This window comes from Chaetura pelagica, unplaced genomic scaffold, assembly GCF_000747805.2.
Source record: "Chaetura pelagica isolate M959 unplaced genomic scaffold, ChaPel_1.0 scaffold3, whole genome shotgun sequence".
NCBI classification, from domain to species: domain Eukaryota; kingdom Metazoa; phylum Chordata; class Aves; order Apodiformes; family Apodidae; genus Chaetura; species Chaetura pelagica.
Window position 1 is genome coordinate 11,373,693 of NW_009952974.1, and position 20,512 is coordinate 11,394,204.

General features: G+C 36.3%; 1 protein-coding gene across 1 annotated transcript in view; it reads left to right on the forward strand.

Moving 5' to 3' along the window:
• Positions 1–20,512, forward strand: part of MYO3B (myosin IIIB) — a 101,493-nt gene that overhangs the window by 80,695 nt on the left and 286 nt on the right. Inside the window, exons 23-27 of the mRNA XM_009996303.1 lie at positions 4,106–4,185; positions 8,401–8,478; positions 10,070–10,275; positions 18,796–18,907; positions 19,829–19,991. Of these exons, the coding sequence (XP_009994605.1) occupies positions 4,106–4,185; positions 8,401–8,478; positions 10,070–10,275; positions 18,796–18,907; positions 19,829–19,991 (639 nt within the window). The remainder of the gene's footprint in view (positions 1–4,105; positions 4,186–8,400; positions 8,479–10,069; positions 10,276–18,795; positions 18,908–19,828; positions 19,992–20,512) is intronic.

Here is a 20,512-nt window from a genome sequence, read left to right on the forward strand (position 1 = left end):
TTAGCTGTGATTAGAAGTGTCAATGAAATACAAATGCCTTGTGGCATTTCTGACCATACTGTATCTACATGGTGCTTCAAGTAACCCGTCTTTATCTGGACCAGAAACATAAAGGAAATTAAAAAACTATATGAGGATAAGGAACAAGCTTGTACTGTGCCCTCTATATAATAGTCATATCCTTGGTACAGCTTGTACAGTAAGGTGATACTGTCATTAGGCTCTTTCTCTGTAAGTCATTTGCACTTCACAAACTAAAAGCTGTATTGAAGCTTAATGTATTTCTTACCTGGCATGTTCTTACTTTGGGAGGAGTGATCTATGAGGTAATAAATACAATACTAGTATTACTAATACTCACTTGATACTACTTGTAGAACCTATCACCTAACCGTAATGAAGCACTGGCAAACTCTAAGTAACATCAGAACCTCCAGCCAGAGAGCATACTCTTCCTAATCAGTATGGAAAGCCAGCTGCTGGACAGATCATTAATTTGGCCAGATCACACAGTGAGTAAGTGCCTTGGATGCAATTGAGAAGACAGGAATGCTGACTAGTCCTTGCTGAGATCTAGAGAGTACTTCCAAAGTCCAAACTGAAAATAAGATAAACCATTTCTTAGCTTCTTTTTTCTGTGCTCTGTAAATAGTTGAAATACTTTCAAAACTTCTCCTTCTTGCATGATAGAAGAGATACCATACTTTGACAGTATGTTCTCTTCAGCTTAGCTGAAATGAGGCATACAGAGATGTGAGATATCCTATAGAGCTTCAAGACAAAAGGAATTTTGCTGAGCATTAGAACAGTGAACTTAGGCAGTGAGTGCATAGATTTTTGTGCTGCTCTTTCCCCTTCTGTTGGAAGATCTCCGAGCTTTTCACAGACTTTAATGACTGAAACTTCTCAAAGCATTAATGACATTCCAAACTACATTAACAGAGGGGAAAAAGAGAAACATCAGGTCTGACTCCCCCACTGACACAAATGAATCCCAGAGACCTTAGTCTCTGATCAGGCACATAGCTAGGAGTCTTAATTTTTCAGATGAGCTGTCCCATTGAACTGAGAAGGAAATGCATGTGAATAAAATTAAACATGTACATATTTAAATGATTAATCCTGATTTTACCCATTAACTTCTCTTCCCCCCCCCCACCCATGATTGCCTTTTCAAAAAAAACCTACTAAAAATCTGAGTCTTTTAAATAATTTAATTGGTCCATTTTATGGAGTTAGATTTAATATAGGTAGTATTTTATTTAAGCCTATATGGATGTCACTTGTATTTTCTCTGAATTATAGTAATAGGTATGAAGCTAGACTTCTGAAAAGCACAGTGCAGTCTTTTAACCTTTAACAGGTTTAGCCTTTCAAGGAACCCATGGCAGTTTTAACTGGCTGTGTTATTATCTAAAGATGTTTGTTCTTCAAATATTGATGTTCATTACAAAGTGGAATTACATTTAATTATTTTTGGTGTGTATAGTAATAAATGACCTTGTAAATGAAAATCAAATGCAGGGACAGGTACCAAATGTTTACTGACTATAAACACCATGTTAACTCTGGGTGAAACATTTCTTATTATGTAGACTAATATTTAAACCACATTTGTTCTGTTTATTAGTTTTGATGGATAGGTAGTTACTTTCCTGAACATTAACTACTTGAGATGACTTAATTTACGAAATTTTATTGAAGCATCATATTGTGTTTTATCTGGAAAAGAAAATCCTAATAACATTTTTTCTGTGGATTTCATCTGATGCTACAACTCAGTCTTTAGTAGTTACATAGGAATTCACTTGACACATGAAATAAGCAGTAAGAATAATAATAATAACAACAACAACAATAATAATCATTATCCATTCCTAGAAGGTAACTAATGAACAAAATCACAATATGTGAAGCTGTTCTTTTTTTTTGTAGATACTGACCACTTTGAGGTCGGTGGGTTGGATTTTTTTGTTTGTGAAGTCATTAGGTTTTTTGATTAATAATGTATTTATTTGCTTGGTTTGCCGAATCAGTTATGTTTAGTTTTAGTTTTGCATGAGGAACTAAGGGAGAGCTCAGGGTTTTTAATTCTGCACCCCAGAAACCTAATGCCAGCAGTGAGTGTGGTGAGCCCTGAGCAAGTGTCTAATAATTCTAAATTTTACATGATTATTAGAGTTTTGTAACTTGTTATAAAATGAAACAAAATTTTATACTTCTAAACAGATTATTTTTTTTTCTTGTCTGCCAACTCCTCTCTTTTATCCTCAGCTATGTCTTAAATTCTTCAGTTTAAGGCTTTCGAGATTTAGATTTGCTAATCTGATGCCTAGCCAAAATCAACCTTCCAGATTGTCTACTTTAGATAAAAAAGGGCAAAAAGTGTAATTCTAACATACAAAAATATCCAAATTACAGCTAAGAGAAAAATTAATTCACCAGCTATTCTCTCATGACAATCCTCATTTTAATTTTAGAGAGATACATGTACATACCATATGTACCACATGTGTATATAGATGTACAAGATTTTCAAAACAGAGTTGCAGTTCTCATTAACCTAAAGCATTTTCCAAAAACGTGGACACCTTGTTTTGTGCACTGTGATTTAAATTGTTAGGTAACATATGCTGTTAGATCTGGAAATGACATGACAGTTTTGCAGCATTGTGTCAATCTCAATGCCAGGAGCTTAAAAGATAAATACTTTTAAAATTAATACAGAATGTCTAAATCATTCCAGAGAATGTCATTGCTGTGTTTGAGTGCTGGCCCCCAGATTTTTTTCAGGGGATTGGTATTTTTATTGTTTGGAGGAAAGTAAGAGCAAATGTTCCTCTCAGTGTTATGTGGACACTGAGTTTGCTCTGCTCCCTGGTGGAATAATTACCAGCAATTAACTGTTCTTGGTTTGTGTTTTTCCCATCCTGCCTGCTTCCCAGTTATGTAATATATAGTTTAGGAAAACTCTGAAGACTCTAGAGATACTGGCTTTCTGTAAAGCGAACAGCTAAATGCTGGAGTTGATGCAAACAACACACTTAGCATGTGAAAGAAGTGTTAACACTTTATTTACATTTAAATTAAAATGGACACTTATTTATATGTTCTGGTTCTGAAAGGTGTGTGGTACATCTGCAGAGGCCTATTGTTTATTCATGCTGTAAATCCTTTGAAATGTGTTAAAATGCTTCCCACTCATTATAAAAATCCTGCCACCCATGGATTAGGGCTTTGATGTCACCAATCCTGCTTCAAAGGGTTCTTTCAATGCTATTAATCACAGTTTAGCCTCTGAAGATATAGCCAGAGAAAACATTTGGACATCTTGTGCGAGACTTGCTAAAACTTTGAAATACACAGAGTGTCTTGCATATGCACAGTGCTGTATCACTTCCTCTCTCTTCTCTGAGGCTTTATTTTGAAAAGCTATTTTGTGATGACTTTGGCTTTCTGCAAGTACAGAGAAAAAAGTTTAGGACACATCATACTGTACGTTTTTAAAAAGGCACTCCTCTTTCAGTTGGCACCATGATATGTTTTTTCCCAAGGAACTGAGTCAGTGTTTAAAAACCCCAAGGGACAATAAGATTGGGGATTAAGCAGGCCTACATGTCAAAAGGTAAAAAAAAAAAAAAAAGAAAAAAAAGACCGTCTTATCATTTTCTCATCTCTTTCATTGGTTTGTGAGCTTAAGATGCTGTCTAAACACTTCAGGATCCACATGATTTCATAGAAACAAGATTGTTTCTGCTGTCTTTTTCTCTTTTAAATCTCTCAATGAGTCACAGAGAAATTGATGACTAGTGATTGAGCTGTATGCCTTTGTGCTGTCAGTTGTTTTCATCAGCTCAGTAGCTAAGGTCAGTGACATACCACCTTATCGCTGACTTTTTCCTCTCTTTTAAATAAACACTGCACTCTGTCATGCCTGTGCTGAATGCTCTGCAGACACAATTGCTAATGAGCAGGGTGTGGAACAAGTGTGGTGGTGTCTGCTATTTTTAGTACTATTGTACAAGCCAATTTTCCACCATATACATTTTCCCTGATAAGCTTCTTGAACAGTTTTTGCAATGTGTTTTTCTTTCGTTTTGTACAGGTAACTTGGCACAGACAAGAGCCAGAGTGACAGCAGCATCTAGGTCTTTGCCTCCACAGCTTAATGCTGGGCGTATCAAGGTTAGTAGTGTTCTCTTTGAAGACAGACAATTGTTCATAAAATATTACAGCAAGACTATGGACAAGGTGTTTAGCTGATGTAGGTCTATAGTGACTTTCTTACCAAATGAGAGTCTGCCTTAGTATCAGAAAACCTGCACCACACCCAAAAGCACTGTTCCTAGTTTCAGTGAGGACCCTATTTTAGAATCCAGTGAAGCATCAATTTTACTGCTGATTAAACTTTTAAAGTGAAATCCTAGTTACATTGATATTGGTAGCCATATTCCTCTTGATTTCAATGGGATCAAGGTTTTCTCCTGCCAAGTTTTGTTTAGAACGAGATTGAATTAGATAAATTTGAGTAGTGTATTTAACAGTATGAAAGGCAAAATACAGAAAATATCCATTCCTTTTTTATTCAGCTTGCAAGTGAAAAACCAGGGGACATTTGTGACTGATAGATGACCAGAAAAGAACAACTCAGCAAAACTACTGTACTTTAAAAATAAGAACTGTCAAATTCAGACACTGCTGGATTTTGCCATAAAAGTATGTGGTGTAATTGCAAAGGGATGGGATAGTTTTATGGCAGTTAATAGGATGCGCTGCCAATTGAGTGGAGGAAAAACCCTTGAGCCTCAAGCTCACAGCATGTGCATTCACTCCCTGCTTCCTAAGTAGTGCTTTTAGAGTTGGCTTAGTTAAAGGTTTGGGGGTTTTTTTGCCTCCAAATCAAACAATAATAATTTTTTAAAACAAGTGTGGTAAAAGCAGCTGTTCAAAAGTCTGCAGTGTTTTATGTTCCAATTTTTCTATTTCTTTTCATTCTCTCTTGTTGTTAAGAGTTCATGCTTTAATGTTGATACAGTAATTCATGTCACCCAGACATCTGTATCCTTCACTGTACCTGGAAATACAGATGTGGATTTCAGAAATGTATTTCCTCTCTGGTATAAACACTTTCAGTGCTGAAGGACAGATAATAGGCTTTCCCATTGTATTACTTTATATACATTGTCTTCCACATTCAGCTGAATACAACATAGCTTTCTAAGCATGCATTTTATTGAGCTAATGGAATAGAGCAGTTCCCTTTTAAAGCTTTAATAAACACATTTATATTAAGGAGTTATTAAGTAGTTTTTACTCACCCTTAGAATTATAAAAGAAGGAGCTAGAAGACATACAGCATTATTCAGGAAACATTAATTGAAATAGAAGAAAAAATCTTTCTTACAATTTCGTAAAACTACTTAAAACAACTACAGAAAAATATTTTAAATTACTATTTAAAAATTTGGTTAAAAAGTCAAATGTAATAATTTCGTTTGAAAGTTTGGAATTTTTCATTTATTATGTAAGTGTTTTAGCTTTTTTACTTAAGATGTTTTTTGTTTTTACAGTATTTCATACCATACCAGCAGCAGGTGTAGTCAGTATGTTAAAGTAATAATTTACAGTGCCTTCATAAAGTGACATGATGTCATGAGTAATTCTTTTAATATTGTTTCCAAACTATTATAAGCAATTTTTTTTGGTGATTAACAGTTTGACTTTTCTAGGTCAAACTGTTTTCCACTGCCGTTGTAATTGTATAAATGTATATTGTACGTCACTACTACTGTCATGTAAGAATGTGACTTAACAGTTGAAATATTCTTCATTTTAGTTTTAAAAAGTAGCTACTGATTTAAAACACAAGATTATATTGTTACATTCTTACTATGTTTTATCATTTTCTGACAACCCATATTTGCCTGTTTTACATTGAGATTATTGCCCTACAATAAGACTGAATGGCTTCATAGACATACAATATTCAAAATTAACCAGAGACAAAACTTCGGAAAATGCTTACAGGAATATTTCTCTCACTTGAAGATCTATTGGAATTTTTCTAATAAAAACTTCAAATATTTTTTGTCAAAAAGATTTCAGAATTTATCCTACTCCTTATACATTGCATAGATCTGAATTTACAACTCCATCCATAGAAAAATTAATCTCACTATACTGGTTTTACCCTGATTTTCCAAGAAAAATGTATTACTCTGTGATACTCGCTCTGTGAGTGTTTCTGACCATCTGTCTTCCTGTGAGTTCACTCCCTTTCCCCAAAAAAAAAAAACCAAACAAAACAAAATACTTTTGAATGCAGCAGGCTGTAGTAAACCATATTTGACAAAGTGGCAGTCTCAAAAGTTGCAAGATTCTACAGGTTTGGTGAAAATAAGCAGCTGTGAAAGAGGTGCTTACAGTATCCTATTGCCCAAAAGTTAGAGCATAAGCTGACCCTTTGTTGGCCAGCAGATGTGCCAGATATGACTGAGAGGTTGTGAGTGCTGAACCTCCAACAACAATACAACAAAAAATCTGTTTTACTGGACAGTCAGGAATCCAATTTTGATGGTCAAATTCATGGGCATTTGGGCTTCAGTACAGTTCTCAAACTGTTTGCATTTGCTCTTGATTTAGTGTTCTTTAAGATTAAATTGTCTATCATTTAACATTGAATGTTACCAGTTATTCCAAACTTAGTGCCAAACTCACTGATATCGTTTTTGTCTTCCACCTGACCTTTACAAGAGATTTAGATATCAATTCTCAAAAAGTAGTTGCCTTCCAAGATAGTTTTGAAACATTCCTATATCCTTCCCCATGGACATGCCTATGGTTCTGATTAGGTCATGGATGTTTACTTTGTCAGGTAACCTCTAAAAGTATTTGATGTTATCTGTGCTGATAAGGCATTTTTCCTGGGTTATGTTACAGAGTTTTCTGTTAACATCCTTAAAACTAATACCATAAAGTGATAGAATGGCTAGGGTTGGAAGGGACCTTATAGGTCATCTAGTTCCAACCTCCTGCATGGGCAGGGACACATCCCAGCAGATCAGGTTACTGAAGGACCCATCCAACCTGGCCTATCAAACTGTCTCTTGGTTTTTCTCATGTGTTTGTTTGAGATGCATACTAATGCATGCACACCACTCTGGGCTAGAATATCACAGATTAAAAAACATGCTGAAATGTTTATGGTCATCATTATGGAAACCTGTTTCCCTTTGCATCATCTGTATTCTGAATCTTGCCTTCCCAAGTTTTCTGCTGATTTCTTCCCCAACACAAAATCCATTTTCTTGCTCTATTACTACTTAGTGCTTAATTTCCTTTATATTTTGCATGCAGTCTCCTAAATATCTCCTGAAGGTAAGAGAAACAGTTACTTTATTGAGAGCTGTAATCTTTCAGCAGTTGCTTTTAGTGTTCAGAATAGTGGTCTGAAGTCAGTGAGTGTTGGAAATTGTTGTATGGAGCAAAGTCCAGGAATTGTAGCACAGGTGCTGACAACAGCATTATATGGTTTATACAAATGCCGCCTGATCAGAGCAGATGGTAAACACCACAAAGCAAGTGAATGCTAAAATGTTGTTAATGCTCTGTGCAAACAGGATACTGATTGATTTTTTTCTTTAATTTTGTTGAGCTTTTATACAGCAACACAATCTGCTTGTGATTGGTAACCATGGTTATACTAATTCATAAATTCTGATTTCATTTTGATAAAAACAGCTGTACTGACAATGTAACTAAAATATACAATGAGCAATATGTTTGCAGTCCATGTATACCCTCTAAATAACTTCTCAAATGCTGAAAAGAGGATATTTGAAGCTGTGAAACTTCAGCATGGTAAGATTGCTGAAATTCTTTGCATCAAAATGGCTATTTAAAGTAATTAATAGTAACCACAACAGCAGAAAGGAAAACACTTACACATTCTGAGATTACTTTCTTTGTTTGAAACTTGTTATCTGACAAAAACATTTTTTCCATACATGAGCAGAATGAGGCAGCTCAATTTACTTTCTATGATAGCTCTCCTTATATAGAAAATAAGACCTGATGGAGTTTGTTGCAGTGGTGATAAGGAGAATGCTTTTTAGAAATCAGTTCATAAAGTATTGCATCTTGACAGCTGCTTCATTGGCTTGATGTTATACTAGCATTAAAAAAATGTGAAATCATTTGGAACACTTGAAGTTCTCTCTGAAATCAGTGTATGTCCTGCATCTGTTAGAATCTGGCCTTCCTACCTCTGATAAAGTACCCTGGAGCACTCAGACCTGCTGGAATAACCATGACAAAAGCTGAACCCAGCTTTCATGGGTGAGGTAGGGGGAGTCTGCAGTGTTACTGGAGCAGCTATAACATCTGAGTTTTGTCTTTCAGGTTGACACGATGGAGGTTATGCGACACCCCGAGGAAACAACTAACATGAAGCGGCAGACTATGGCTTCATATTTTAGGGTACAAAAGTTGAATTATAAAAAAACATTGTGATGATGAGAATAGATATATCTAAAAAAATTGTGGGATTGTGAGATCAAAGAGCGTAATAGGAAATATTTTTTATTCTGTTGTGAGGCCTGCATAGACTCAAATATTTTCTTTTGATAATTTTCTTACTAAAGCCTTCCTTCATACTTTTTTCACAAGCTTAGGCATACCTACTTTTCAAGGTTAAGATTTATTATTTGTGCTAATAAGTAAAAAAAAACCCATCTTTTTGAAGTACTGTTAAAAATCACATGGATTGCCATTTATCAGTAGTAATCTTGTCTGGGAGAATGTGTATTCTGCATGCTGTTTAAATCAAACAAGTGAGAAAAAAGCCTTGAGAATGTTGGAACTGGAAGATTAGGAGTCAGGGAACCCACACGCTAGTCCAAGGCTGTTGGTTAATGGTTTTTGTTGTGGTCGTTGCAGAGTGGAAAAGTTTGAAGCAGCTGGTCTTTGGGCTGCGCTTGTACCATGCAGAATGGTGAACTTCACAGTGCTGTGCTAGCTTGTGTGGGTCAAGCCTTCGTGTTGGAATACCTGCCTTCTTTATCATGCAAAATAGCATAAGGAAAAGGCATAGAGAAAGGTGATGCATGCTGAGCTGTTGCCGCAGTGTGGAGGTTACAAGGACGCACATCTAGACTTGTCCAGTAATCCAAGTGTGGATTTAGGATGCTCTTTCAAAGAACTATGCAGATGTCAGTTGTGTAGGAACTGTAAAAAATAAAAATAAAAATGGAGTGGGGAGTATGAAAGCACAGCATAATACAGATGCAGCCTACAGCAAAGCGACCACAGTCAGCTTGAAATTGTATGTGATTTTGATATTGAGTGTATTTAGAATCATAGAGCAGTTTCGGTTGGAAGGGACCTTAAAGACCATCTAGTTCCCACCCCCTTGCCATAGGTAGAGACACCTCCCACTGAACCAGGTCACTCCAAGCCCTGAGCTCCAAGCCTTTAACACTTCCAGGGAGAGGGCATCCACAGCTTCCTTGGGCAACCTATTCCAGTGTCTCACCGCCCTGATAGTGAAGAATTTATTTCTAATGTCTAGCCTAAAACTACCTTTATCCAGTTTAAAGCCATTACCCCTTTTCCTGTCATTCACACCCTTGTAAAAAGTCCCTCCCCATCTTTCACCTTCAGATTCTGGAAGGCTCCTATTAGGTCTACAGAGCCTTCTCTTCTCCAGGTGTAACAAGCCCAGCTCTCAGCCTGTCTTCATAGGAGAGGTGCTCCAAACGTCTGATGATCTTTGTGGCCATCCTCTGGATTTGCTCCAGCAGGTCCTTCTTGTCTTGGAGGCTCAGGAGCTGGACACAGTACTCCAGATGGGGTCTCATGAGACAAGAGTTGTGGGAGACATTCACCTTGCTTGACCTGCTGGCCACTCTTATTTTGATACAGCCCAGGATATGCTTGGCTTTCTTGGCTGATTAATATTACAATTAAATATGGGTTTTATATATAATTTTACAAATACATGTCTCCTTCTTACGTGGTTGAATTTTAGGGGTTTTGTCAAGTGTGTGCATCTTCTCTGTTTCCTTGCTAGTATTCCCTCATGGATCTTTTATCCAAAATGGTTGTTGGACAGCCCCACTTTATCCGCTGCATTAAACCTAATGATGATCGAGAAGCTCTGACATTTTCTCATGAGAGAGTTCTGCTGCAGCTCCGGTACACTGGAATTCTGGAAACGGTCAAAATACGTCAAAAAGGGTATTCTCATCGCATCCTCTTTGAAGAGTTTGTGAAAAGGTAAGACTTCTGTAACGTGGCTATTTTTTTAAAACTCATTCAAGGAAAGACATTCCATGTTTAAGTACAGAAATTTCAACAAACATTGGTTTGTACATTTATGGTCTCATTCTCTAGTGAGAGCAGTGACTATCAGATAAAAACTGCAGGAAACTACTGTTTTCAGAAATGCTATTGTCTTTATTATGAGAATATATTTTTATGATCATTATGGGTCTCTTCTATTTTTAAAATATGTTTTAGTGTAGTATTTACTATTTCCAGACTATAGGATTGATAATGCATTAATGGAGCAGAAGCAGTACCATTAAGCATCAACTGCTCAACAGTAGGAACAAGCAATAAATAGTTAAATCAAGCATTTAGTGATATTTTCTGAACTGGAGGTTGCTCATCCAAAGAATATAGAATTAATGAATGTAGTGAAAACAAGTAATTCACATGATGGTAGAGAGAGGAGCTGGTCACATTTTTGAAAGAGAAAAGACCTAAGCAGTTTCACAGGCCTTTCTAAAACCCAGAGACTGGGTAAATTTTTATGTGTGTAAATCAGTTATTTGGGCTTGCAGATCTGTGGCTCTTGTGTTGGGAGGTGTTGAATGACAAAACCATAGCTCAATAAATCAATTCTGAAAAAATGGGAAAATTTCTGATTTGTAATCTGTTAAGTATGCCAAATGAATATGTAATAGGAAAACACTAGAGATGTATATCCCAGGAAGGATAACTAACACATTCATTTGACCATCAAAGCAATTTCATTTTCAGTTGTAATTTCCCCCCACCTTTTTTTTTTTTTGTGTTACCTGACTAATTTTAGTAAGGTCACAGGATACTAAAGCAGGTTTAACAGAGAGATTAATTTTTGTGATCACTAACGCATCTTTGCAACATACTGAAGAGGCTAAAGGCAGAATTATTAACCTTAACTTTTATTCAATTTACACATAAGTGAGCTAAGAATAACTCCACTAAAATTAGTGTAAATTGAGAGGAAATTAGGTAGGCCTTCTCTTATCAGTAGATTATTTTCATTCAGAAATGCATTGAATTTGAGTACAACCTTGAAAAGAAATGGTAATAAAAGCATCACTGACTGTAGCTTTTCATTTATGCACATAAGGACAAGTTGTCTTGTCAGAAACTCGCCAAGTTTTTAGTCCAAGTCAATGTAATTTTTTCAGGCAAGAAACTCAACATGACAAGGGTAGTGGGGGTAAGATTTAGCAATTGCCCAACAGTGTAGAAGACTTGTGAGTTCAGGATATAAACAGAAGGTGGGAGAGGGGCTGTTCTTTTTCCTCTGTTCAATTTTACCTTTATCTTTAAACAAATTCTATTCTATTTTGCTCTTGGGAAAAATTAATAATGCTTTAAATAGATATCAATGGAACAAGAAACATTTTTCTTCAATTTGCAGCCATGACTAGTCAAGTGTTTTTAGGAACTAAGTAGTTGAATACATAAAAATGTTTGAGAAAACAGGTCAAATGCTAAACAGATTGGCACTTCTTTGTTCAGAATCAAAAAGACATTAGGCAAGTATGAACAAGAGTTTCAAAATGTCAGTAAATTTGAGGATATCAAAGATTTTCTAAGCCAGCAAGTTAATTGGTATTTTGATCCTTTTGAGCAACTTAACAACAAAATGGATGAGCCAGCACTTTTCCCCCCTTGATGTTATTAAACAAATAGGTGTGCTGCTTATCTGCCTGTTCAATAATGCTGTTTTGTAAACTCTTAGCAGGAAATATGAGGACAAAACAATCAAAGGCAGGGAACAGAACCATTCAGGGTTTATCAGGTGGGAGATAAACGGAAGATAAAACCCTTGTCTAATGTTACTTTTTACTGTCTTATATTTTCTTGTAGACCAGATTATTTCAATTTTGCAAACCTGGAAGTTAGTTTATTGGGTTAAAAAACAGAGAGTGATGAGAGGACATAATTGTAACTCATTCACATGATGGTTCTTCAGCAAGTATAGAACCATCTGTTTTATGTATACAAATATGCATAATATTTTAGTTAAAGTAGGAAAATGTAATCTGAGGCCCCTGTAAACACTGTAGTCCTGTCAAGTCTTAGGCACTTCATCTCCATTGCCTTGTCTTGCAACTCAAGCTATCATGTATCTGTCTTCCATGTTCATGGAAGCAGCATGACCCCTTTCTCAGGCTGGAGTCCCAGGTTTCAGACACAAGTTATTAACCTGATCAGGCAACAAGATGTGCCTGGCCTTTGAGGCCACAGAGTGATGACACAGCTGCTAAGGGAAGTGTGCTTTCTAGCAGGGACTTACTCTGAAAGTCCCACTAGATGGGAAGTTCCTTGCTGTATGCAAGTGCCCTATCTCCTGGAACTTCATGTGACATGACTTGGTGAGCAGATGTGTCTTTGCCACATATCCCCCAGCTGTATATACCTTTCATATAATGAGGCATATACTGCACCATGGGTTGAAGGGACTTGAGAGTCTAATGGTGCTAAATGCTGTCAGGCTTTGGAGTACCTCATAACATGTAAAAGTGTGTTGAGAAGTTTTGTACAAGTTTCATATAAGGGTTTTCTTTTTTCTTCTTCTCTGCCCATTTATGTTCTGCATTAAAGTTCCTTGTACTGCTTTAGCATGCAGGACACACTTTCCTACCAATGCTACCAACTCCACAGTAGCCAGATGATGTTATTCAGATCATATGCTTATGGCAATACCAGTGCTATTACTGTGACAGTGATCCCAGTGAGGTTGGTTCTGCTTTTTCAGACTCAGAGCAAGCTTGCACTTGTCACTGTTAGTACAACTGGTACACAATCTCTGTATGGTCAATGTGATATTTCTCATGACTGTATAATGACCTTTTGACCTTAATGAGTTGCATTGAGTGGAGCTAGGAATAAAAGCTGGTCAAATACTACAGAATCCTGTAAAACGTGTTAGCTCTGTACCCCAAAAATTCAGTGGTAATGACTTTGTCATTATTCAAAATCAGGGAAGCACTGAATTAAATTAAAAGTCAACAGGTTTGTTATAGAGACAAGAAATGCTCACTTTTAAAAATATAGATTTTTAATGCAAACTTGCTTTTAACATTGAGTCTGCACTGTACCAAAATCTTTAAGTGATTTCTGGAAACAAAATTGTAACATCCCTCATAGTTTGATCTTACTATTATCTATGGAAACATTTGTTATTTGTTTCAGTGGCTCTAAGACTTCACTGGATCTGTGTAATGTTCCTACACACTTTAAAGGTGACCTTCCACATATACTTTCTGGACTCTTCTCAGTCACAGAACACTTGATAAATAGTTGCAGGTTGGAGAAGATACAGAAGTTCTAGGAATGAAAAGTCTAATAACCCAGTATGAATTGTATATGCAGAATGGATCAAATAATGCCTTTCTGAGTATTTCTGTGATTCTATGTTTATCTGATGATTTACAACACAACTGTTGTGTATCTTAAACTGAATTTCAAGAGTATAATGGATTTTTTTTTACATTTTTCATTCAAAATTTTTAATTCATACTCTCAATATAGAGTAAAATGTAATCCTATTAATTCAGATGTGACAGTTTTGAAAGAGGTGAGATACAACCAATAAAAGTTAGGAATTTTTGGAAGTTGTATAACAGTTCTTTCAGTGCTAAAAAACTTTTTTTTAAAAAAAATAAATTTCCAACTCCAGAGTTGAGAAGGCATAAACACCTTTTGGAATGTTGAGAATCTCCCTACTATTGCTGGGGGTCTGGCTAGAAAGGGAATTTATGCTCTTGCACCTCATGCTTTTCACGTATCATTTACCGTTCTCCATCTCAGGCCAGTATATTTTAGTACAAAGATTTGTTTTAAAGAGAAAAGGGTTAATCATTACTGTGGTGAGTTAATTGTGTAGAATTGATGCTGCCTTTAAGTCTGGAATGCAAAGGGAACTTTAGTAAGAGACACTAGTACAGCAGTAAATGGTGTTGTTTAGATGCTGTTTATTGAGTAGTTCCACAGTTCACCCTTTAAGAAGGAGAGAGAAACTGAACCATTTGTTTACAATAAATTTATCTCATCTAAACCCACCAGCACTAAAATGCCTTGGCCATAATCAGATAGTTAATGTATAGCATCATTGTGAAGTTTTCCATATCTTAATATACTTGGACATTTAACCTTAACTCTACATCTCCTAGCTTCGCAGTTGTTGATCTAGGGATAAATTCAACTTCTAAAAAAAGTTGGTTTATGCCTAATGACTATTAACTACAGTTAATGCCATTTTAATGTTGGGGTTTTTTGCATGGAATGCTGTTCTTGTCCATAAGGGATAGTTTGTAGTCCAGTTTCAAAAACACTGGTTAAGTCATACATAATTCCAGAGCTTAATTAGTTCTCAGTTCTTGTGAATGGAAATTAACTTTTCTCTTAATTAGTCTTACTGCTACGGACAATGTGATTAGTCAAGTACTTTTAGGGAATATATAGATAAATATGTGTCATGTGTAGAAAATTTTCAAGCAGGATGCATAACCCAAGAAAATAAAGTATTTTTGCACAGGTATGTGCACGTTTCTGAAACGACACATGAAGGACTATAAACTTTACTTTTTAAATTAGATATAAAAGTATTGGCTTAACATAGAAGAGCACTGAACTGTTCAAGACCACTGCATTTTCTGTTAGAATAACAAATGCAAATATGGAAATAAAAAAATAGAATTGTGAAATTTTTGTCTCATCTGGAAGAAAATGTGATTTCTAGCTCTACTTCTCTGATAATAAGTATCTGCTTTTTTCTCTTGGTGAAATGTTGTGCGTAGAGGTCACTCTGGCTGTGATGTCTGTACAGTAAATTTGCGTAAGTATAATAGAGATGAAATTAGCCAATAAATCAAAATGAACAGTTGTGGTTTTGCATATACCCCAAAGTTTTGGGTGCATGGCCCAAAAAGCCCCATGGATTTGAGATTTAGAATACTAATCTAGAGGGTCTTTACTGTACAGAATGCAAACTACAAAAAAAGTTCTAGAGGAGAAATAATCAACAAGAAATGGCTGGTCTCATATTGCTATACCTTATTTCTGATGAGTAATTTCTGCTTTAATTGTGATTATGTAACTTTAAAAGAACATGGAGACCTGATGTTTAAAATCTGACATTCCAGCATGCTTAGCACCTGCAGGAGTCTTCTGTGCAGTGGTTAGATGAATCAAAACATTTAGAAAAACACCATTCAGAAGAATCCCTAAATATTGGGAAACAAGGCACACAAAAGTGAAGTTATTCGCATGGGTTGTAAAGTTACTGTCATTCTGAGTGTCGTTCTTCCTTAGAAGAAAGGTAAATTTAAAAACACTTTTAAAAATAGGATTTTATAAGAAAAAAGAGCATTGTTTTAATTTACAGGTTTTTTTATGAGTACCAAAAGCAACTACATTCTAGGTCATGAAATGGAGTTAATGGAGAGGGTACTGCATTGAAAGATGTTGAAGTTTGTCTTGAACAAAATGGTATAGTCAGGCATATGAATTGCATAGCTCAAAAATATTTTTAGTCAGGTATTCATCGCGAATAAGAAGTCAGTTTCTCAGTTATTATAATGCCATCAGTAAGACAGTAAGATTCAAAAAATATGAGATCCCCCTTGACTATTTTATCGCATCAATGGTATCTAAAATCTGTGCAGTAGTTTCAAAATTCCCAACTGTAACATGCCTTAAAAGGTGTACGAACAGCCAGAAAACTGGTATTATCACTCACTTGAACCCTTCCTTCTTTCTAATGAAACAAACTTTTAAAGTTGCATAGATATGTGAATAACATGACTATCTAAACTGAGTTTTGAAGTGAACAGCAATTTACTATTAGTGCAACTTCCCTAATGCATCTGTCAAGTATGTGTTGAAATAGGATACTATCACAAATTGTTCATGATATGTATTTTAAATCTTAGTTTTGTTAGTGCAACTCAATACATTTGTGTTGTGAAAACTGATATGATCAAGTTTGGAGGAAATGTGCTTTTTTTCTTTTAAATACATCAACTCTTTCCATGCCTACTAAATTCCATGACTCTTAGTATTTTGAAAGATTTGGTTAAAGAATTTGCAATATCATCTTCTTGAGAAAGTCATTGGGTTGAAAATATCTTGGTAATACATGGTCTCCTATCATTATTCAGATTGGGAAATGTCTCCAGTTGGTGAATATCTGTGTCTCTAGTCCAGAACTGATTCCAGTGCTTCTCCCTTCAGACATAATTTTGTTCCCCTTTGATCTTTATTGACTATTTTAGTGGTTCTTTTTTTCTTTCTTGTGACAACTGGAGCTAATATTTGAAAACGATATTCTGATTTAAAGAAAAAAAAAAAAAAAAAAAAAAAAGATCTTGTGCTATTCCATTCTTTCTAATTCCTTCTCCATATTTTCTTCAATATGAGGTGGGACATCTTCTTTCCTCTATGTGGCTACAAAGGAATCTGCCTTTGACATTCACTGGCTGGGTTCTTCTCTTTATATTTAAAAGAGCATCTGGTGGCTCTTCCCCATGCTAATAATTAGTAGAAAAGTTTGCTGAACCTGCCAGTTCCTCTCAAACACAACGTGGACAGAGTAGCTCCTGTAGAAGTATAGTTATAACAAGCAAAACAACACATGGCAGTTCCTAAATGAGAACTGAGGTGGTAGTTGCTACCATCTAACAATGTACTATGTACTATCTTAAATTTGTAAACTAACTGGCACATGTTCTTGCTGTTACTTAACATAATTGTTTGTGAGTTACTTAAATACTATAAAAAAACATTCTGCATCAATATGATGGCTTTATCAGTAGGGATCAGTCCACTTATTCTTAATGTCTGTTCAGTGCAGATATGTTTTTGCATCCCTTTTTCATTTTCTGTTTGCACAGTAAGGTTATTTCACATAATTGTTAGGGGCTATTCTTTGCAAGGGAACCTGGACAAAAGAAAAGTAAATTTTGTTTAGTATGGGCCTACTCCAAAGGTTACTAAAATGGATCGTAATCATTCCACTTAATTAATCCCAGTCAAAGAGAAAAAAGACATCATACCTTATGACTTACAAACCTATTCATAACCACAGAAAAACCTTATGCATAAAGAAAATTATTACAATAATATGAGGAGTAGTTAACTTTTTTCTTTAGAATAGCTGCTAGTTCTTTTTAAACAACATCACTGATAAAATTCTTACCAATACAAATGGTCCCACTGATGGGAGCAAGTTTGCTACAAGCTCAAGAGCCTTCAAGTTCTTACATAGGATTTATGCTTCCCAGAGAATGTCAGGGCCATTTATATTTCTTTGTGAAAAACAAACGACACCAGTAACTAAAATATTGAAAGGTTCTGAAATGTGTTTTTTGGTATTCCTCATAATAAACGGGCATCAGGTAATGAATAGCTTTCCTTTGGTGCTTTTCTGTTTCTTTAATGCTATTATTTGACTTTTCTTCCACTCAGAAATCTGTAAAGGTCCATTGAACACCACAGGGAGTACCTGTTTGTTCAACAGAACTTGCAGTTCAACAGAACTGTGCTGAAGTATGTTAAGCAGCTCTGTAGATGGTGTGCTTTTTATACACGTTATGCAAATTCTTTTATTTTTGCCTTTCCTTCTATTCTTCTGATCTCTAGCACTTTTCCTTCTTCTCCCTGTCATTCATTCACTAGTTTGTCTGAAAAATTCAGAGCAACCTTGGGTGTTTCCTAAATTGCATTGGTTTGTGAAAGACTTTTATGGATGATTACACCAACTGGGGATTTCTGGAGTGCAGTAGATTCTTGTCACCCTTATTTTCCTATGTCACGTATATCATAGAATTATAGAATGGTTTGGTTTGGAAGGGACCTTAAAGACCATGTAGTTCCAACCCCCCTGCTTGGGCAGAGACACTTTCCACTTGTTCAAAGCCCCATCCAACCTGGTCTTGAACCCTTGCAGGGAGGGGGCATCCACAACCTCCCTGGCCAAACTGTTCCAGTGTCTCACCACCCTCGCAGTGAAGAATTTCTTCCTAATATCTAACCTAAATCTACCCTCTTAAACCATTACTTCTCATTCTGTCACTGCACACTGTAGTAAAAAGTCCCTCCCCAGCTTTTCTGTAGGCCCCCTTCAGGTACTCGAAGGCCAGTGTAAGGTCTCCTTGGAGCCTTCTCTGCTCCAGGCAGAATAAGCCCAGCTCTCTCAGCCTGTCTTCATAGGAGAGGTGCTCCAGCCTTCTGATAGTCTTAATGGTCCTCCTCTGGGCTCACTTCAAGAGCTTTATGACCTTCTTGTGTTGAGAGCTCCAGAGCTGGACACAGTACTCCAGGTGGGGTCTCACAAGTGAGGAGTAGCTCAAATTCCTGTTTGTGAGAGCTGCATCATGATTTATGAAGAGGAATGAGTATAGGGGAGAATTTGGCCCAAATTTCTAGAGATGCAGTTCTGGGCTTGAGAAGAGCAGTGAAAATACATATTGATTATCAAGTCAATTCTTTCTTTGTCATTTGGTTTTGCAGGTATTATTACCTTGCATTCAAGGCACACGAGACTCCCCTTGGTAGCAGAGAAAACTGTCTTGCCATTTTGGAGAAATCTAAACTAGACAACTGGATTCTTGGGAAAACCAAGGTGCTAACATTTTCTCAAAGCAAAACATGTCTAATATTAGTTTGAAAAGTATTGCATACATGAACAAAAGAGCAAGGAATTTGCTCCAGTTGTCCTCCCAGGTTGCTCTGTAACCTCCCATGTTACAGAGGTGCCCTTCCAAGCCATTTGAGTTAGTGCTGCAAGAGGGAGGGGTGCACTGGGTACCTCCCCAAGGCACACTCTGCATGTGACTGCCTTGGTAAAGTCCGTACATCTGTCAGTACCTCCTGTGGTAGTGCCCCCCTGACGTTCGTCCTGCTCTTAATCATGATAGGAGTGAAACTTCAGTCTCACCTATTATGATTAGTACGTTTTCCATTTGTGGAGTTTCAGGTGAGATCCTCTGATTCTGTCAAGTGCCTTTGTTCATGGTTTAAAATAGAGTGGATGACTTCTGTAAAAAGGAAGTTATATAGTATATTGAGTTGTGCAGATTACAGAGGAAAACCAAGCATTTTCCTACTCAAGACTCATATAAAGTGGATGTAAGCATCCACAGGATTTGCCTTCTGAAGCAGAATGCTGTTAGACAGCATTATGTCTAAAAACAAATTCAACACAAGATTTAACTTCCCACTGTCAAGAAAGACCATATTTCAAAACTGTTGATACCTGAAAATACTGCCCTGACCAATTTACTTTATAAAGAGAGTAAATATCTGGCTTATTTTCCAATGGGGTGATTATAATCAGTGGAATAATGAAATTCCACAAGCACATGGCAAGGAAATATTTGATTCACAAGATTGCTGAGGTATCAGCAGCCAGTACTTTACCAGTTTTCTAAGGAGCTGTGCCCAAAAATAGGCTGACATCAGACCAATGAAAAGATAGAGTACAAGAGGGTATGCTACTTCCTGCATCTAATACTGTTGTGTTGGTTTTTTTATTCCATTTCAGGTTTTTCTAAAGTATTTCCATGTAGAGCAGTTAAATTTGTTACTGCGAGAAGTTATAGGGAGGGTGGTGGTCATGCAAGCCTATATCAAGGGATGGCTTGGAGCAAGGAGGTACAAGAAAGTCAAAGAGAAAAGAGAAAATAGTGCTACTACCATACAGGCAGGTAAATGTTCACATTCTCTCATTGAGTATCTTTGTATTTCAGCCTGTTAAATTGCATGCACACTGTTTATTCATTCACAATAGTTTATTATGAAATCAGAATAGTTGGAGGTGCTTTTCTTTCCAGCTAATTGAGGCATATATTATTGATTTGCTTCTAAAGTGTCATCTAATTATTTGATAATGTTGTTATTTAAATACTTTAGTATTTTGGGTGTGATTCCTGCAGACAGAATGAAATTATTATTAGATACATCTATGCTAGCATGCAGCATAGAAATTAAATGCAGTAGCATTCCACCACAACCCCCATTTTTACCAGAATTCCAGATAACATACATTGTGGGCTGGGCCTGAGTGGCTGGTTATCATTAATTTAGCAGGCTTTATTTTATCAGATTTGGGGAGCTGTGTGAGAAAGGGAGTTCTTGTGCTGACATGATCATGCACCTTTGCCTTTTGGATTAGGACATCAGTGAGCACATGGTGACAATTAAAATTTGGATGGGTGAAGTGGTGTTT